The 16,854-nt window shown below is 39.0% G+C and overlaps 1 protein-coding gene and 1 pseudogene across 1 annotated transcript in view; one reads left to right on the plus strand and one right to left on the minus strand.

Moving 5' to 3' along the window:
• The window catches only part of Naalad2 (N-acetylated alpha-linked acidic dipeptidase 2), a 37,971-nt gene extending 33,805 nt beyond the window's left edge, over nt 1-4,166 (minus strand). The window contains exons 1-2 of the mRNA XM_051155936.1: nt 3,977-4,166; nt 3,263-3,374 (exon numbers count right to left, since the gene is read on the minus strand). Coding sequence (XP_051011893.1) covers nt 3,263-3,374; nt 3,977-4,058 — 194 coding nt within the window. The 5' untranslated portion in view covers nt 4,059-4,166. The remainder of the gene's footprint in view (nt 1-3,262; nt 3,375-3,976) is intronic.
• An 8,830-nt stretch (nt 4,167-12,996) lies between these two features.
• On the plus strand, nt 12,997-14,699 carry LOC127198725 (probable ATP-dependent RNA helicase DDX6; annotated as a pseudogene).
• The last annotated feature ends 2,155 nt before the right edge of the window (nt 14,700-16,854 follow it).

A 16,854-nucleotide genomic window follows, 5' to 3' on the forward strand; every position in this document is an offset into this window, starting at 1 on the left:
TTATCTTTTCAAAATGGAGGAAAGGCAGGATATTGAGAAGATATGAGACCAAAGCAAGACCAAAAATCATATTGGCAAACTCCATATCCTATGTATCCATATCTGAGTTCACAGTGTCCTTCAGATCTCCAACTCATTTCAGCTATGCTGACTGTGACATACTTCTTTCTCTTGTGCTGGTTCCACTCCCTGTTAGCAGCTTTCCTTAGGAGGTATCCCATGGGTATGCTATCTTTATCCTCTTGTGGTCTCCAAGGAAGTCCAGGCTTTACCTTCACAGTTTCACACAATGGCCTTTTACATCTTCATACAATGGCCTCTCTGGGCCTCAGTACAGGGACACCCCTGCCATATGTTGGGCCCTAATAAATTTCTTAGTTACTAAGAGAGATTCCGTAACCACTTTCTTTCTATTCTTGACTCTAAAGTCAGAACCAAATGGCTGAAGCTACTGAGTTCTGCAGCTTGCTGGGACTGGAACATGACCCCCTTGTTGAATTATGTCTTTACCACATTTCTGTTTTCAATGGTTTCCTTCATCACCTAAGCTTGCCTGTTCTGGAACTTGCTCTGTTGACCAGACTGGTGTTGAGCTCAGAGATCTGCCTGCCTCTGTCTCCTAAGTGCTGAGATTAAAGGTGTGCACCACTGTGCCTAAACCTAAGCTTTTCTTTAATTCTTTTTCACTATAATCTTTAGAAGTGTGGCCACTGTGCCTTAAGATCTGCATTAAAGGTATGAGTCAATCCAGATCAAAAGCTTGTGTCATCCCACCTCAGGATTGGGATCAAAGCCTGTGTCTTTCAGCCTCAAGGTCTAGATCAAAGGCATGTTGTCCTCCTGTCTCAAGGTTCCAATCATAGGTGGCATGCCTTCCATTTATGCACTGTACTTCATTCCAGATATAGTCAAGTTGATAATGAAGAGTAGCCATCACAACTTACCTGTTACCAACTTGGCACACAATCATATCTCCTCATATGGCCTTATTTCCAATTGAAAACAATATTCCGGTCACAATAATGCCTAACGTGATACAACTATCCCTCGAACAAATGTATGTATAGTAAATTTAGAATGCCTAGCAGTGTCCCTTTTTCAGCATTTTTTTTTTAATTTATTTATTATCATGTATACAAAATTCTCCTGTCATGTACACATGTAGTCCAGAAGAGGGCATCAGATCACATTATAGGTGGTTGTGAGCCACCATGTGGTTGCTGGGAACTGAACTCAGGAGCTCTGGAAGAGCAGTCAGTGCTCTTAACCTCTGAGCTATCCTTAGCTGGGTGAGATCTTGCCCTGAGGTCACCACTCCCTCTATTCAGTTTAATGCCTTTAATTTGTTTAGCTCCTTGAACACAGGATTTACCTCCATTGTACTTCCTGGTGGCTATTTAATCCTTGAGCCATACATTTTGTATTTTTCCTTTCTCAGTTTGTTATATTTGATCAAAATTCTCTTCGTAAGAGTGAACTGCAGAACCGAGTCTATGCTAGGTTGTTTTGAAATTTCATTTGCCAATGTAACTAAGCTAAATCTCTTCATCTTAGCCTCAGGTAGACTCTTGATATAAGGACAAAAAGCAACCATGTTCTTCACATACTGAAATTCCTCTCTTCTGAAACCTCTTGAGGCAGGCCATCATAGTTCAAATCACCCTTTGCACCACTGTTCTCCACGCTCCTCCTAGTATGGCCCATTAAGCCCTGCTTAAAGCATTCCACTGCTTTTTTAATCCAAAGTACAAAATCCACATTCCTCCAAACAAAACTCTGGTCAGGCCCTCACAACAATACCACAGTCCTGTTTCCAACTTCTATTTTATTCAGGGTTTCATTGCTGTGAAGAGACATCATAGCTACAGCAACTCTTATAAAGAGCAACATTTAAATGGGGCTGACTTACAGTTTCAGTGGTGGTTTCCTGGAATCAATATAAAGCAAACTGAGCAAGCCAGGAGAGAGAACCAGTAAACAGCATTCATGATTTATGCTTCAGTTTGTGACACCAGGTTCATCCCTTGAATTCCTGTCCTGAATTTCCTCAGTGAAGAAGTATGTCCTAAGAGTTCTAAGAGGAAATAAGTCCTTCCTCCCCAGGTTATTTTTGGTCATGGTGCTTATTGCAGCAGTAGAAATCTATGATTACAGTTCATTGTTGTTTTACTTTCTATAGTAGACAGATACTATTTCTGCAGTTAGAAAAAAAATAACATATTTCTTTAAATTGAGATGGAGGATTAATCATGAGCTTGTGCTTCTGTCTTTTAGAGGTCTCAATTAAGTGAAACTTGGAAGTTAAAAAAAAGAAAAAGAAAAGAAAAGAAAAGAAAAAAGAAATATAGACTGTAACACTTGAGCTTCCCTTTGTGGTCCAAACTGAATAGTTACTTGGCAATGTTCAAGTAAACTACAAAGGAACACTATTCCCTCTTGCCTTTTTCCATCAGCAGAGGAAACTTCTTTAGTTAAGCTTTCCGCACCCTTCATGAATCAATCACAAGTGCATCACACTTCCCTTCTTAGACTAATGGCCAGAGAGAGTCGGAATTCTCAGGATCCTCGTAGAACATGCAGTTTGATTACATTAATACGTCTGTGAAGTCTCTGAAGCATCGATTTTGAAGGTACAACAAATGTAAATTTCAATTAAACGAGCCTGGTTTGTTAGTAGCACTCTTTTTGAAGGAGTGTGAACACAACAACATGTTATAGTGGCTGCCTTCAAAATGAAGTTGAAAAATTTTAAATATCCTTATTGTTTTGATTTTGTTCAGTGTTTGATAAAATTGTATTTGCAAAATGGTAAAAAAAAAATTTTTTTTAAAGGAAACTGACTTCCTTTCTATTAAGTCACCAGGCTGCCAGTGTCCTGACTCTTCCTAACAATAAGTAGTAAGGAAAGAGGCTGTGGAGAAGAACAAGGCTTTTCTGATTAAATCCAGGATGCCGATTAAATCCACACACAAGGAACAAAACATTCACATTCAGTTGCAGTTCAAAGCTAGACAAGGGTGAAACATCTCTAAATACACCAACCAGATACCTTTCTATAGGATGAAGTTAGAGGCAAGAAAAGAAAAAGTTTGTCTGCAACAGGCCATGGGTCTCATCCTGAGTGGTTTAGAGACATTTTTTTAAATCAGTGAAGTAATGAGCAATTTATAATGCCATATATAGGTAAAGGCTGGATACGTTGTGATACCTACGTTCATGTAATAAACACTATTTCTAAGATTAAAAATCAAAACAAACTTACCGAAGAAATGATCTAATGTTTTCAGCTTTCATTTCAGATAAGAGTTTCTTTTGCATGCTGTGATGATAACCAGCTGAAGCAGTTGTTTCTTTAAGAGGCTTAATAAACCAGCCTGGGAGTAGAACCGAATTACCAGAGCACACAAAGATATACAAACACACACAAGCATATGCACACTAATTGCTTCTGACTATTAAAGTAAATACCAAATAAAGAAAAAGAATACAGTGACACTTAATTAACAGATCATTGTGCATGTGTGGGGGAAAAACATACTAATTGCAACAAACTTTTAAAATTCTCATACACAATGTAACCCTTTGTTCCTTAACAACAGGTTACTTCGGAACTGTTCTTTCTCTTATGCTCTGAAAACATGAGGCATTGCCTTTCGTGCTCTCCCTTGGAATCTAGTTCATGAATGGCCCCTAACACAGAAGGAGCATGCCAAAAAAATTCATGTTAAAGTGATTTCAATTCATAATTACTTAGAAACTAAGCCATCTTTTTTTCCATCCCGGAGTTATCTTCTCAGAAACCAATAGAAGCACTCAATAGATATTTAATAAAGTTGAATTCTGACCCAAATGTATTCCATTCGGTCTCTGTTTTTTTCTGTGTTCTTTTCGGAGCTCCTCAGAGCACATCCCAGCTCTCTATCCTGGCCTTCTTTTCCCCTAGATGAGATCACATTACCCTGGCTTTCACACTTACCGATTGTAAAGCCTGCTAGGAAGGATGCCAGCGCAGCAGTAATACATATCCCTAAGCCCCTGAGTTGTCTGGGCCTCGCCATGCTTTTCTGGGCCCGGGAGCTCCCCGGACTGCAACCACAGGCCTGGGGGCTGCAAAGGGAAAGTGAAGATGAGCACTGGAAATTTGCCAAGATCCAGATTCTAAGAGGAAAACTCTAGGGAGACCACTGGAGGCCCTATGGGAAGGCCAGGCAGAGGGCGGAGCTGCTACAGTGACCTTGGATTTTTCACTGAGGAAACCAACCATGGCCTTTTGACAAACTGCATCCCTAAAAAAGGCATTTTCACAGCAGAGCTCACTGACGCGTTCCTTACTCAGCTTCCAGATTCTCTGGCCTAATTAATGCCTGGTCACATGAGGGGACCCTGTGTCCTGGGCTGCTTCTGTAACAGCCTGGTACCTCCACCCAATCCCTGAGATTGACACTTTATCCCCCACTCCCACGCCCACCCCCACCCTCAGCCACACATGTCTGAATAAGATTTCACATTTCTGTGCTTCTGTAGCAAGAGGTGTTTTTGTTTGTTTGTTTGTTTTGTTTTGTTTTGTTTTGAACACATATTGTAGCTTCTAATGAACAAAATTCACCATTGCAAGGGCCTTGCACCAATTACTGGCAGTTAATTCTAAACATCACTCCTGTCCTTGTCCTTCTCTAAAATTTAAAAAGCCTTTCTCTTTAAAAGTGTTTAGAAAGTTCACACCACTCTATGGTCTTACAAATAGGATTTCTGCATCCATTGTACCCAAAGGAAATATTCTAACAAGTTATAGTTAATTTCTTATCCTTAGCCAGAAATGCACTTGCAGCCAAATCAAAATTCCTGAGTGGGCACTGAAGGCAGTGAATTGTAGGCTCTGCCCAGCCCTGCTCTGAAGCCTGGGCAGCCCTAATGGCCTTGGGTAAGGTAGCTTACTTCCAGGATGTTGCTAGAAGCTCCTAATATGCTTCTCTTGGGTGTCACTGTTGACAGCTTTACCAAACAGCTTTTCTGTTAGAACTTTGGCAAATGCCCCCAATGCTGCATTTTTAAAAATGTGTTTTTAATAAAGTAACTTCTTTTCTGAAGTCTCACAGTCTGGATTTGAAGTTGCAGGCAAAGAAAACCTTGAACTCCCGAGGAATGTGACACCACAAATCATTTATCTGGTTAATGGGATTGAACCTAAGTCTTCTTGCATGTTGTTTGTGCCTTATACCAACTGTGCCACATCCCCAGTCCTGGTAACTTGCGTTTAAATGTTTATAAACTTTTAAAGCCTCTGGTAACATCAGCTTCTTCAATACTAGCTCTCTGGGCAGTCCCGAACCCATGTCTGTGGCATTATCATTTAGAAATTAAACACTTTTTCAAATGTATTGTTACATCAAAATTCATCCCTCTGCAGGTAGATGAATACATAGGACACTAAAATAAAATTATCTCAATGGTGCAAGAGACGGCCAACTAGTTAGTTATATTCCTCAAGCGTGGCTTAGGAAATACTTCCACAGAGCATGCAGAATAATTTCACCAATTATGTAAATAAAGAATATAGAAGGATTTTTTTTTTTTTTAGGCAGAAGGTGTTTGTTTTGTTTCTTTGTTTTGTTTTGATTTTTGAGACAGGTAGGCCTTGGACTCAAGACCTTGCCTTAGCCTCTTGAATGTTAGAATTAATGTTAGAATTAAAGGCATGCACTAATACTGCATAAATACAGTTTTAAATAACTATCCAGTATTTAACAGTTGGGACAGGAATTACCACCATTCACAAACAACATTAAACATTACTTGTACCCCAAATAAACATTTTTGAGAATTGGTTATATAATTAGCTAGCTTACAGCCTCTTGGCTTTATCTAAAAATTCACTAAAATTCTATAAGGTTTATGGGAGATAAGGTGGAAACTAATGATTAAAGTAACTACATTATTTTCAATTTTTTTCATCCTGCTTTAAGTTTGACAGATAGGAGAAATTGATGCATTAGCTATCATTTTGATTAACCTTCCAAAATTAGAATATTGATTTATTCAGCATTTATTAAGGAACTAATATTTATTTATCATTTATTATCATCACACATATTGTACAAATTTCTGAGATATGATGCTTACCATACCAGGCCTATGATGGACTGATAAGGTGAACACTGAATAAATAACTTCAAATAACAAGTTCTAACAAAAAGCAACATTACCTCCAATACGAATACTGCCGATGCCCTATCAGGCGACATCTGCAGTGTGAGTCCTGGAAATCCATTGTAAAAAGTGTGATTGGCTGGTTCCAGAGTCTTTGGCCTTTTATTAATATGGAATCTGTAAGCATTCAGAATTAAGATCCATTAAGTGTATTAGCAAAGGCAGTTGCCAAGTAATGCTTGGTAATTATTGACATCTTAGCAGATATTTGCATTTTGCAAAGCACATGTAAAAAAGGAATAATTATCACTCTTTGTTAACCTTTTAAAAAAATTTCCTTCAAAGTTAAATGTGTGTATAAAAATAACATTTTCTAAGCCAGGGGTGATGGTGCACACCTTTAATCCCAGCACTGGGTAGGCAGAGGCAGGCAGATCAGTACGAGTTCAAGGCTAGCATGGTCTACAAAGCGAGTCCAGGACAGCCAAGACTACACAGAGAAACCCTGTGTTGAAAAACCAAAAATAAATAAATAAATAAAAATTTTCTGTTGGAAGCCAATCTCTCAGGAAAACTATTTTAACTACTCACTTCTCAAGAAGCCTCTAAAAGAAACTGTTTTTCCCTTTCATCAAGCTGAATGCTCTTGTACAAGTATTTTTCTTTCTATTCTCATGCCTTCCAAGCATCCCTATAATTGCACGATGAGGTCACTTCAACTGGTTGATACCTCCTAGTCTTTGGAAAAATGGTGAGACAGAGCCAGATATAGTGGCACACAATTATAATCCCAAGACTCAAGGGGCAGAGGAGATTTACCTCAAAAAGTTTGAAGATATCCTGGGTTAGGTAATAAATTCCAAGCTAGTCTGAAGTACATTGACCCTATTCTTAAAATAAAAACAAACAAAACCAGTGTGAAATGTGTAGCAATAAAGCAATATATATATATATGTATTTATTAATATTTTGATAATTAAGTGTTAAAAGGGTTTGATGACTAGATATTTGTCACATCCAAATTCTCGACTGTGGTTATGTCAAACTTTCCATCCATTCTTTAAAGATTTAACCTTATTATTGGTGCCTCTTTTATAATTACAAGCATTAAGCCATTAATGGTGTTACAAGTTAACACTACTAACAGTAATGGTCACAGGCCACATGATATGGGTATGGAGAAAGTGCTGCTTCCTTTCCAAAGAGAAAATATTTAGTATATTGAGTACTATGATTCATGAGAAGAGAGGCATTCCAGTGGGACATTTCTAAGATTCTCGACCTAATTTTCATTACAAATATAAATTGAGATGTTAGAGTGTTAGCATACTGATCAATATACAGAAACATGTTGGAGAGATAAGAGATGAAAGAAAGACTAGCAAAAAGGAAGAAGAAATTTAGAGGAAAAAGCAGAAACCATGATTGGGTGGTTTTCTTCTGATGTCACAATTACTCTACTCAACAATAAATGCAGAAATTAGGGAACAGGCCCCTAGTTCAGGTGGAGATGGAGGTCCCCTGTCTCATGGTGCCTCTCAAGCCGACATTCCAGTTGGGTATGGAATACTGGTAAGTTACATAAATTGGCCTTTAATGCAGATTTTCTTACTTACTATCCTTCCTCCCTTATCGTTAACATTTACAATCAGCCTTGTGCCGTGAAACATTGCCAGAATTAAACAGCCTGGTGCCTTTTCTTTGTGTTCTCAATTTTCTTTCAGTAACCCTTGTGATTCACTGCCTCTGCATCCTCTCTAACAGTCACCTTTTCTGATATCTATTTTCATTTGATAATGCTATTTCCTGAAAGCTCGCTAACCAATTATATTCTCTCTTCATTTATCCTTCACCAGATGTCAGAAATGAAACAGGCTTTTGGGCTGCTATACAGTCTCTATTGAAGTCGCTGTTGTGTCTTTGCTTCCTGTATATATGCTTCCTGCAAGCTGAAAACTGAGATCCTCTGCTACCCTCTAATTCTCTGGGAGATAATGGCTGTTTTTTATGTTTTTATGTTCACCTCATCTTTAACCTCAGTTACTTCTCAGTTTCTTTTACATCTCATATCCAAACCTTCAGAAAGCTGTAATAACTCTTCAATCCAAACCACAGCTGCTTGCCACCTTCACCAGCATTCTTCTAGATATTATGTATATCATCCATAGTTAGCTTAAGGCAACGTTCTTCCTAAAGCAACAGGCAAATCACTCCAGAGCCTCCCTTAAACCTCAAAAACAAAATTCAGACTTGTAATGGTGGCTACCAAGCCCACATGATCTAGTTTTAAACTTCCCTTCCCTTCCCTTCCTGGGAAAACTTCATCAAGGACATAAATGTAAAAGCACCACATGTAGACCAGGCAACCCCCATGTCAACAGATCACCAGCATCACAAAGAAACAGACAAACCCAGTGAAGCCATGGTGGTGCCATGCTGTCAGTGTGCGTGTCTCCAGGTGAAGGGGACAGCGTGATGTGGCAAATGGTCAAGAAAGCCCTTTGCTTGCTTTTAAAATACTTTCCAAGGATCCCCGACAAATGGCAAAATGCAAAGAGAGAATGGCTAATAATATTGTAGATGTTAGTTGGAAAAGGTAAATAATTTTGTACTTTTATTCCATTGATTTAATTTTTTATTAAATAATTCCTCCTCAAAGACCAACTAGATTGAGGGAGAACACCCTAATTAATTGTGTAAGAGTATAATTCCTCTTCTCCCAGACACTGTACTCATCCCTCTACTTTTATAAATTGCACTGTCAATAATTAGGATTCAGTGTTACTTCTGTGCTTCGATCATAAACTACCTGAGGAAAGGCTTTCAGAGACTTGCTAATCCTTTTCAATACATACTATCTATTATAAAGAATTCCATTTTTTTTCCAGAACCAGACAGGCTTGTCTAGCAGTAAAAGATTAAAGGAACTTTTCTGACGATTAGATGATAAAGTTATAACAGATTCTGGTTGTGACCTTGAAAAACAGGTGAAAACTTTAAGGGAAAGAGAGGTGAGGAGTATGGGCATCATGGTGGCTGGAGGTAGCTGGTTCAATCAATGCTACAAACTTGGATTTATCTGAATCAATCAATGCTTTCAGACCTGTACAAAGATAAGAAATGGGTGTGGCCTATTGGCACAGGCCTTTAATCCAAACACTCTGGAGGCAGAGACAGACAGATCTCCGTAGTTGTTTTTAAATTACTGTTTGTTAATTATAGAATAGTGGGTTTCATTGTGAGATTTAAAATAATAAATTACTCAGGGTTCTTTAAGGAAAAGAATTGATAAAAATGACTTTAAAACAAATTGGGAACTTATTAGACTGGATTACAGGAAGTGGTCCAAGTAGCCCAGCAATGGCAGCCTTACAAGCAGAAGGGTGAGAATCCAGTAACTGTTAAGCTCATGAGGTTGGAAGACTCTACAGTACAAATATAGCCCTGGAGGATTTCTAGATAGCTAATTGACTCCAGTCTCTGTGAGAATCCTGATGAAGTTGGATTTCCTATTGATCACAGTAATAAGATAGATAAAATGGTGGGCAATGGTTGAAGGCAATCAGGCAGAAAGCAATACCTTCTTGTGCTCTGCCCAAGTTTGGCTGTGAGGCCAAGATTCTGCTCTGATCCTCTGCTAGATGGAGTCTTTCAGAGAACAACTATGGTACACCTCTCCTGTGCCCTCTCTTAAGTGTTTCCAGTGCCTATTCTTTTTGCCCTTCTGAATGACAGTTAAGCATCCTTTCTATGTTCTTCCTTGCTACGTAGCTTCTCCAGGTCCCTGAGCATGGGAGATCTTTCCATCTTCTGAAATCTTCAACTTCTGTCTTCAGAGATCTGAAGTTTTTTTCATACAAGTCTTTCACTTGCTTGCTTAGCGATACACCAAGATACTTTTTTTTTTTTGTACTATTGTGAAGGGTATTGTTTCCCTAATTCCTTTCTCAGTTCGTTTATCTTTTGTATAAAGAAGGGTACTGATTTTTGACTTAATTTTGTACCAGCCACTTTGCTGAATATATTTCTTAGCCATAGCAGTGTCCTGGTAGTATTTTGGGTGTCACTTATGTATACTATTATATAATCTGTCAATAGTGATACTTTGACTTCTTCCTTTCCAATTTATATCAACTTGATCTCCTTTAGTTTTCTTATTGCTGTAGCTAGAATGTCAAGTATTATAGTGAAGAGATTTGGCAGAGTAGACAGCCTTGTCTTGTTCCTGATTTCAGTGGAGTTGCTTTAAACTTCTCTCCGTTTAGTTTAAAGATTTCTATAGGCTTGTTATATGTTGCCTTTACTGTGTTAAGGTATGTGGCTTGTATTCCTGATCTTTCTAAGACTTTTAACATTAATGGGTGCTGGATGCTTTTGCAGCATCCAAGGAAATGATCATGTGGATTTTTTTTCTTTCAGTTTGTTTGTATGGTGGATTACACTGTATATTGATCCATTTCTTCATACCTGAGAGGAAGCCTGCTTGGTCATGGTGGATGATACTTTTGCTGTTTTCTTGTATTAGGTGTGCAAGTATTTTAGCATCAGTGTTCATAAGGGAAACTGTCCGGAAATTCTCTTTCCTCCTTAGGTCTTTTTGTTGTTGTTGTTGTTTGTTTTGGGTTTGTTTGTTTGTTTGCTTGCTTGCATGTTTGTTTTAGACTGGGTTTTGTCTTTGTAGCCTTGGATCCTAGACTTGCTTTTTAAGAATGACTGGCTTCAAACTCACAGAATGTGTCTCTCTCTGTCTCCCCAAATGCTGAAATTATAGGTGTGTGCCACTGCACCTGGCTGCCTTTTGATTTTTCAAGACAAGGTTTCTAGAGGTAACCCTAGCTGTCCTGGATCACTGCCTCTGCCTTCAGAGTGCTGGAGTCAAATGAGTGTGCCACCACCACCCAGCATTACTCATATGTCTTGAAACAAAAAAAATCTACCCTGATGATGATATACTCAAATCACTCCTTTTCCATCTCTTTTTGAAAGGCAAAAATATGAGCAGTAGTATTCTATTCTATTTTATTTTATTTTGAGACAGTCTTTCTGTGTAGTCTTGACTGTATTGAACTCCACTATGAGGACTAGGCTGGCCTGGAAATCACAGAGATCCTCTTGCCTCTGCTTTCCAAGGGTGGGATTAAAGGTGTGCACCACCACTGCCTGGCTTGGGTAGTAGTATTTTAAGTTATAGTGGTTTCAGTTTTGATAGAAATGTTCTGAAATAGATTTTGTGTGAAAATAGCCTTCAGGTCAGCTGTGATCCACAGTAGGACTCTAGGATAGATGCAAAAACAACCCACAGAGCAAAGGAAATGCCTTCTCTTACAGCATTGAGATGAGAAGGTTTTATGTATTTACTTAGCAGTTAAATTAGTGGAGATACTAGGTGGGTTACAAAGCCTTCACTCAGGCTAGACAGGCCTGGCCAGCTTGAATCTAATCCTTTCATCTTCCCTCCCATGGGATCGCTGCTTGATAGGTGTTGGGCTTCTTAAAGAGGGTTCTGAATATCATATAAACTGGAAGTCTGATTGTCAGAGCCCTAGGAAGGGAGAGAAGCTGCAGCATGTTGTTTGAAATGAAAATCCCAAACATTCCATTTTATCAATAAAGACTCAGAAGCCAGATGCTAGGGGTGAAAACCTGCTAACTCAGAGGAGCAGAGAGAGTATCAGGTGATCCCTACTCAGTGCTCTTTCCTATGGAAAAGGCCCTGAAGGCTCACTAGCTCAGCAGACAGGCCAAGAGAAAAAGCCCAAAATCTGCAAACCAAAGGCTTGCTAGGTCAAAGCTCAAAAAGCCAAAGGCCAAGGAAGTGAAGACCTCAAAATCTAAAGAGCTAAATATTCTTTTACTTCTATACCCTTTCACAAATGCTGTTCAACCATAAATCTATCCCATTCTTTAATCCCTGTCAGCTGGTTTCTTGCACTGCCTCTTGACCTATGGTTAACTTTATTATTAAAGATGTGTTTTAGGGCTCAACCACTTTAAACAAAAGACAGGATTTTATAATTCACAACCTCAGGGATTAGAATGGAATCAAAGAGAGGTTGGTACAGTTCACAGTCTCAGGGATCACAATGGGATCAAATATCCTGCAGCACAGCATGTAAACTAATCCCCCTGTAACGCTCTGTCTATCATCTGACAAGTATTTTTGTAATATGAGGTTGGGTGGAAGAAAAAAGGGGCAGTTTACTCAAAATTGTTGTATACAATTTCATGGTATAATTTTTAAAATTTGGTGTTGATTGGGGTCTTATTATGCAGGCCAGGTAGGCCTTCAATTTGATCCATCTGTTTAGATTACAAGCAAGAATCTCACACCTAACTGTAATTATTTTTATTCTCTTTCAGTCTACAGAAATAATGTAGCCTGAAGGGTTCTTTAGTGTTTTATACTAAGCAATTAACGTTTTCTCCCTTATATTAGTGAAAGGAGACTCATATGCGGCAGCTTTCTACAGCATTGTCTTGCACTTGTTTGTTTTTCTGAAATTCTGTTGTAATACTAGACTATCAATAAACGTTTCCATTTTAAATACAATTCCAAGGTATTTTTTATGTGATGGTAATTGATGCATAAAGATATTATTATAGGGCCTTGGTGGGAGAATTTGGGCCTGAGCCACAGGGCATGGGAACCAGATTCGTTGGGGGAAAAAAAGACACCTCTGTAGTTGAAACTGATTGGTGTGAATTCAGATAAAATCCAAGCTTGTTAGAGGGTTTTTAAAAAAAGTTGATTTGGTGCATGAGAGCAAGTTAACTAATTAGTGCTGCTGCTGCTTCCTCTTGAAAGACTTACAGGTGCTTGCCTAAATTGCACTAAATGGCTCATATTGAATAGGACTTATTTATCTCTTTATTTTGGAGAGCCTCATAAACTGTTATTACAGTTTCTCTACTGACTTTGAAAAGTTTGGAGTTTGAAAGAGACACCTTTGCAGTTGACAAAGCATGAGCACGGCCGGAACAGAAAACCCTGTTATAGTGGGTCTGTCCAGTCAGAACAGTCAGCTGCGGGGCCCTGTGAAGGCCAGCGGTGGCCTAGGAGGAGGAGGTAGTAACAGATGAACCAGCTGGAAAACTCCAGCACAATCAATAATGGCATTCTGCAGCAAGCACAGAGCATGGCCGCCACTATTAAACCTGGTGATGACCGGGAAAAACACATTAAAACTCCCTCCAAAGGATCTAAGAATCGAAACTTCGGATGTGACCTCCACAAAGGGAAGTGAGTTTGAAGATTATTGTTTGAAATGGCAATTTTTTGAAATGGGCTGGAAAACTCATCTCCTATTCAGGAGGAGAACATTCCCATTGCTTTATCTGGTAGAGATATCGTAGCTAGAGCAAAAAAAAAAATGGAACAGGCAAAAGCGGTGTCTTACCTCACCCCCTTACTTGGACGGCTGGACCCGAAGAAGGACAATATCTAAGCAATGGAGACTGTTCCCACGAGAGAACTTGCTCTACAGATCAGCCAAATTTGCATCCAGGTCATCAAACTCATGGGAGGGGCCAAAGTGATGGCAACCACAGGAGGAACCAATTTCCAGGATGACATAATGAGGCTTGATGATGCAGTGCTGCCCACTCTCTCCATATCTCTTCAATATAGTTCTTGAAGTTCTAGCCTGAGCAATAAGACAACAAAAGGAGATCAAGGGGATCCAAATGGGAAAGGAGGAAGTCAAATTATCCTTATTTGCTGATATGATAGTGTACATAAGTGACCCCCAAAATTCTACCAGAGAACTCCTACAGCTGAAAAACCCCTTCTGCAAATTGGCTGGATACAAAATTAACTCAAAAAAGTCAGTAGCCTTCTTATATACAAATGACAATCATGCAGAGGAAGAAATTAGGAAAACTATGCCCTTCATGATAGCTACAGGCAATATAAAATATCTAGGGGTAACTCTAACCAAGCAAGTGAAGGACTTGTTCTTTAAATCTCTGAAAAAAGAGATTGAAAATGACATCAGAAGATGAAAGGATCTCCCTTGTTCATAGATCGGGAGAATTAACATAGTAAAATTGGCCATCTTACCAAAAGCAATTTACAGATTCAATGCAGTCCCTATCAAAATACCTACACAATTTTTTAAAGTCATTGCAACTCTTTTCAGAAAGTAGAATACTGGCCAAGATTTCTCAGCTGGGTTACTCTTAACTTCTATATCCATGCTAAAATGAGGCAGAAACACTGAAATCATGTCTTCCGTGATTTCCAAAATGACACATGCTACAACTTGTTAGCACTGATCTGTCTACTTGAGGTGTTGATATAACAAGCGGTGAATGTGGTAATAAACCTTGATTTTCCAAAGCTGGCAGAGACCTATCTTCACCATATTGGAAGATCAGCTTGCTTTGGTCATCTTGGCTCATCCGTCAGCTTGATCGAATATGGTGATTCCTTCAACCTGAAAAGTATTGAGGAGCAGCTGAGAACAGAAATGAAAGCCATCCCAAGCAACGTTGACAAAAGCCTGCATGTGGCAGAGTACCACAGTGAGACTGTAGAAGATGAGAAACGTTAACAAGCAAGCTTTGACAAACTACGGAAGGCTCCTTGGATCTGTGACACATCCTTTGGGGAGGGGCTGCTCTTCTCTTTGTGGGGTTTTTCCATCTTTATTTTGGAACTATGAAGAATGCTATAAGAGTTCAGACCTTTTCCTTTTTTTTTTTTTTTTTTTTTAATGGTGAAGAGAAACTGAAAAGAAGAAATAGACCTCTTTTTTGTTCCACTTGTTTCATTGCATTAATTGCTGGTTTTAAAAAATGTTTTCTGGGGAAAGGGGACAAAGAAGGAGAAAAAGAAAAGAAAGGGAGAAACCCTTAAAAAAAAAAAAAAAAAAAAAAGAACAGTCTTGGTGAACACACATGCTTGTCTACAATTCTCCAATAGCTGACTCTACTTCTCCCTGGTTATTCATTTTTTAAGCCTGAAGAGCATATTTGCATATTTGTGCAAAATGTCTTATGCTATGAGACCATTAAGAATTTCATCTTTTACACACAGCCCAAGGATTAAGCGATTCAACAGTCTCTCTCTCTCTCTCTCTCTCTCTCTCTCTCTCTCTCTCTCTCTCGCTTTCTCTCTCTCTCACTTTCTCTCTCTCTCTCTGTCTCTCTCTCTCTCTCTCTCGCTTTCTCTCTCTCTCTCTTTCTCTCCGTCTCTGTCTCTGTCTCTCTCTCTGTCTCTGTCTCTCTCTCTCTTTCTCTCTCTCTCTGTCTCTCTCTCTCTGTCTCTCTCTCTCTCTCTCTCTCTCTCTCTCTCTCTCTGTCTCTCTCTCTCTCCTTCTTCACTTTGGTTTCAAGTTGGAGTCTCTCTTCCTGTTCTACTAGTGCCCGTGTCCTGGTAGAACAGGAAGAAGCTAGGAACAGGAAGGTGGAATAGTGATGTAAGTAACATTTTCTTTTTCTCTTATGGAGGGGTTGATTCACAACCGCAGTCCGTTCACACTGTAAATACATGTATTAAAAAAACAATACCAAGTAAAATTTTCTTCTGTGCTGAGTAGATGCACCATCATCGCTCCCAAAGGGAGGAGCAGGCTCTCACTGCAGGAGCCACACGACAAGCCTCTGTGCTCTATCGGACACTAACCTGGCTCACACGTCTCTAGGTGCAGTAAGGCCCTACTCCGGTCAAAGCCTGGTCTTTACTTTTTTTTTTTTTTTTTTAAGTCCCTCTTATTAAGGAATTGCTACTATTGGAAATTGTCTTTCATGTTCTTTTCAGTAAAATTTAAAGCAATGGTATGTTTTGTTTGGTTTGGTTTGGTTTTCCAATGGTCCATTTGGATGAGAGCTATGTCCCATTTTTAATAGTCAAACTATATCCACCTCAATGCTTTTAGCCTCTGGTCATGTGGTTGTATAATAAGTTACAGACACCTTGCTGCCTGTGGGCCTGTTTTGTTTTTCTCTCCCTTAATGTTCTGAACATGAAAGAAACTTTCCTAGAAATGTAATACATTTACTATAAAAATGATTTTTCCTGGAAAAGAAAACCTAACTACTTCTAAATTATTTCCAAACTGGTACCAGCATCATAACATTGGGTTGGCCCCATATGGTGGCATGCAGTGGGTGGGTGTCATAATCCATATTTAGAATGAGATGAGGGCATCTTTCCTGGGCCACCTCCTTTGTGTTCGATGCCATCACTCTCCATTAGCACAGCAAAAGCTTCGAGTGAAAAGTGTTGGAACAAGACGTCTCATTCTGATTATTTGTTTTGTTGTTGTTTTTGTTTTGTTTTGTTTTAATCAGTGTGGAAGGAGAGGCCACTATGCCCCCAAAAGGAGGTGTCTGCACTAAAGATTTAGAAACACTTCAGATGCTCTTAACATCATGGGAAACTGCCTTTAGCCACACCCCTGACCTTCAGATGAGTAACAAAAAGATGAAATAAGTTCTTGGGAATTAAGCCATGTTATTTTCATTGGATACAGTTTTTCAACTTTCTGTGCATCTTTAAAATTATTACTGTGGAATGATGTCCTTGACAAATATCTTTGTCAGGCAAAATTATTTGGCCTCATGGGAGGTGAAGTAAGCCAGCTTTTGGGTGAATTTATGTGGAACTTTGGTGAGTTTGTAGTTCTTTAAAACTCCCAAAGCAAATCTATTTTCTTCTCTTACATAAAAACTGATCTTTGGAATAAAGAGTTAAGTGTCCCAGGG

Source organism: Acomys russatus, chromosome 14, assembly GCF_903995435.1.
Source record: "Acomys russatus chromosome 14, mAcoRus1.1, whole genome shotgun sequence".
Classification (NCBI taxonomy): Eukaryota; Metazoa; Chordata; class Mammalia; order Rodentia; family Muridae; genus Acomys; species Acomys russatus.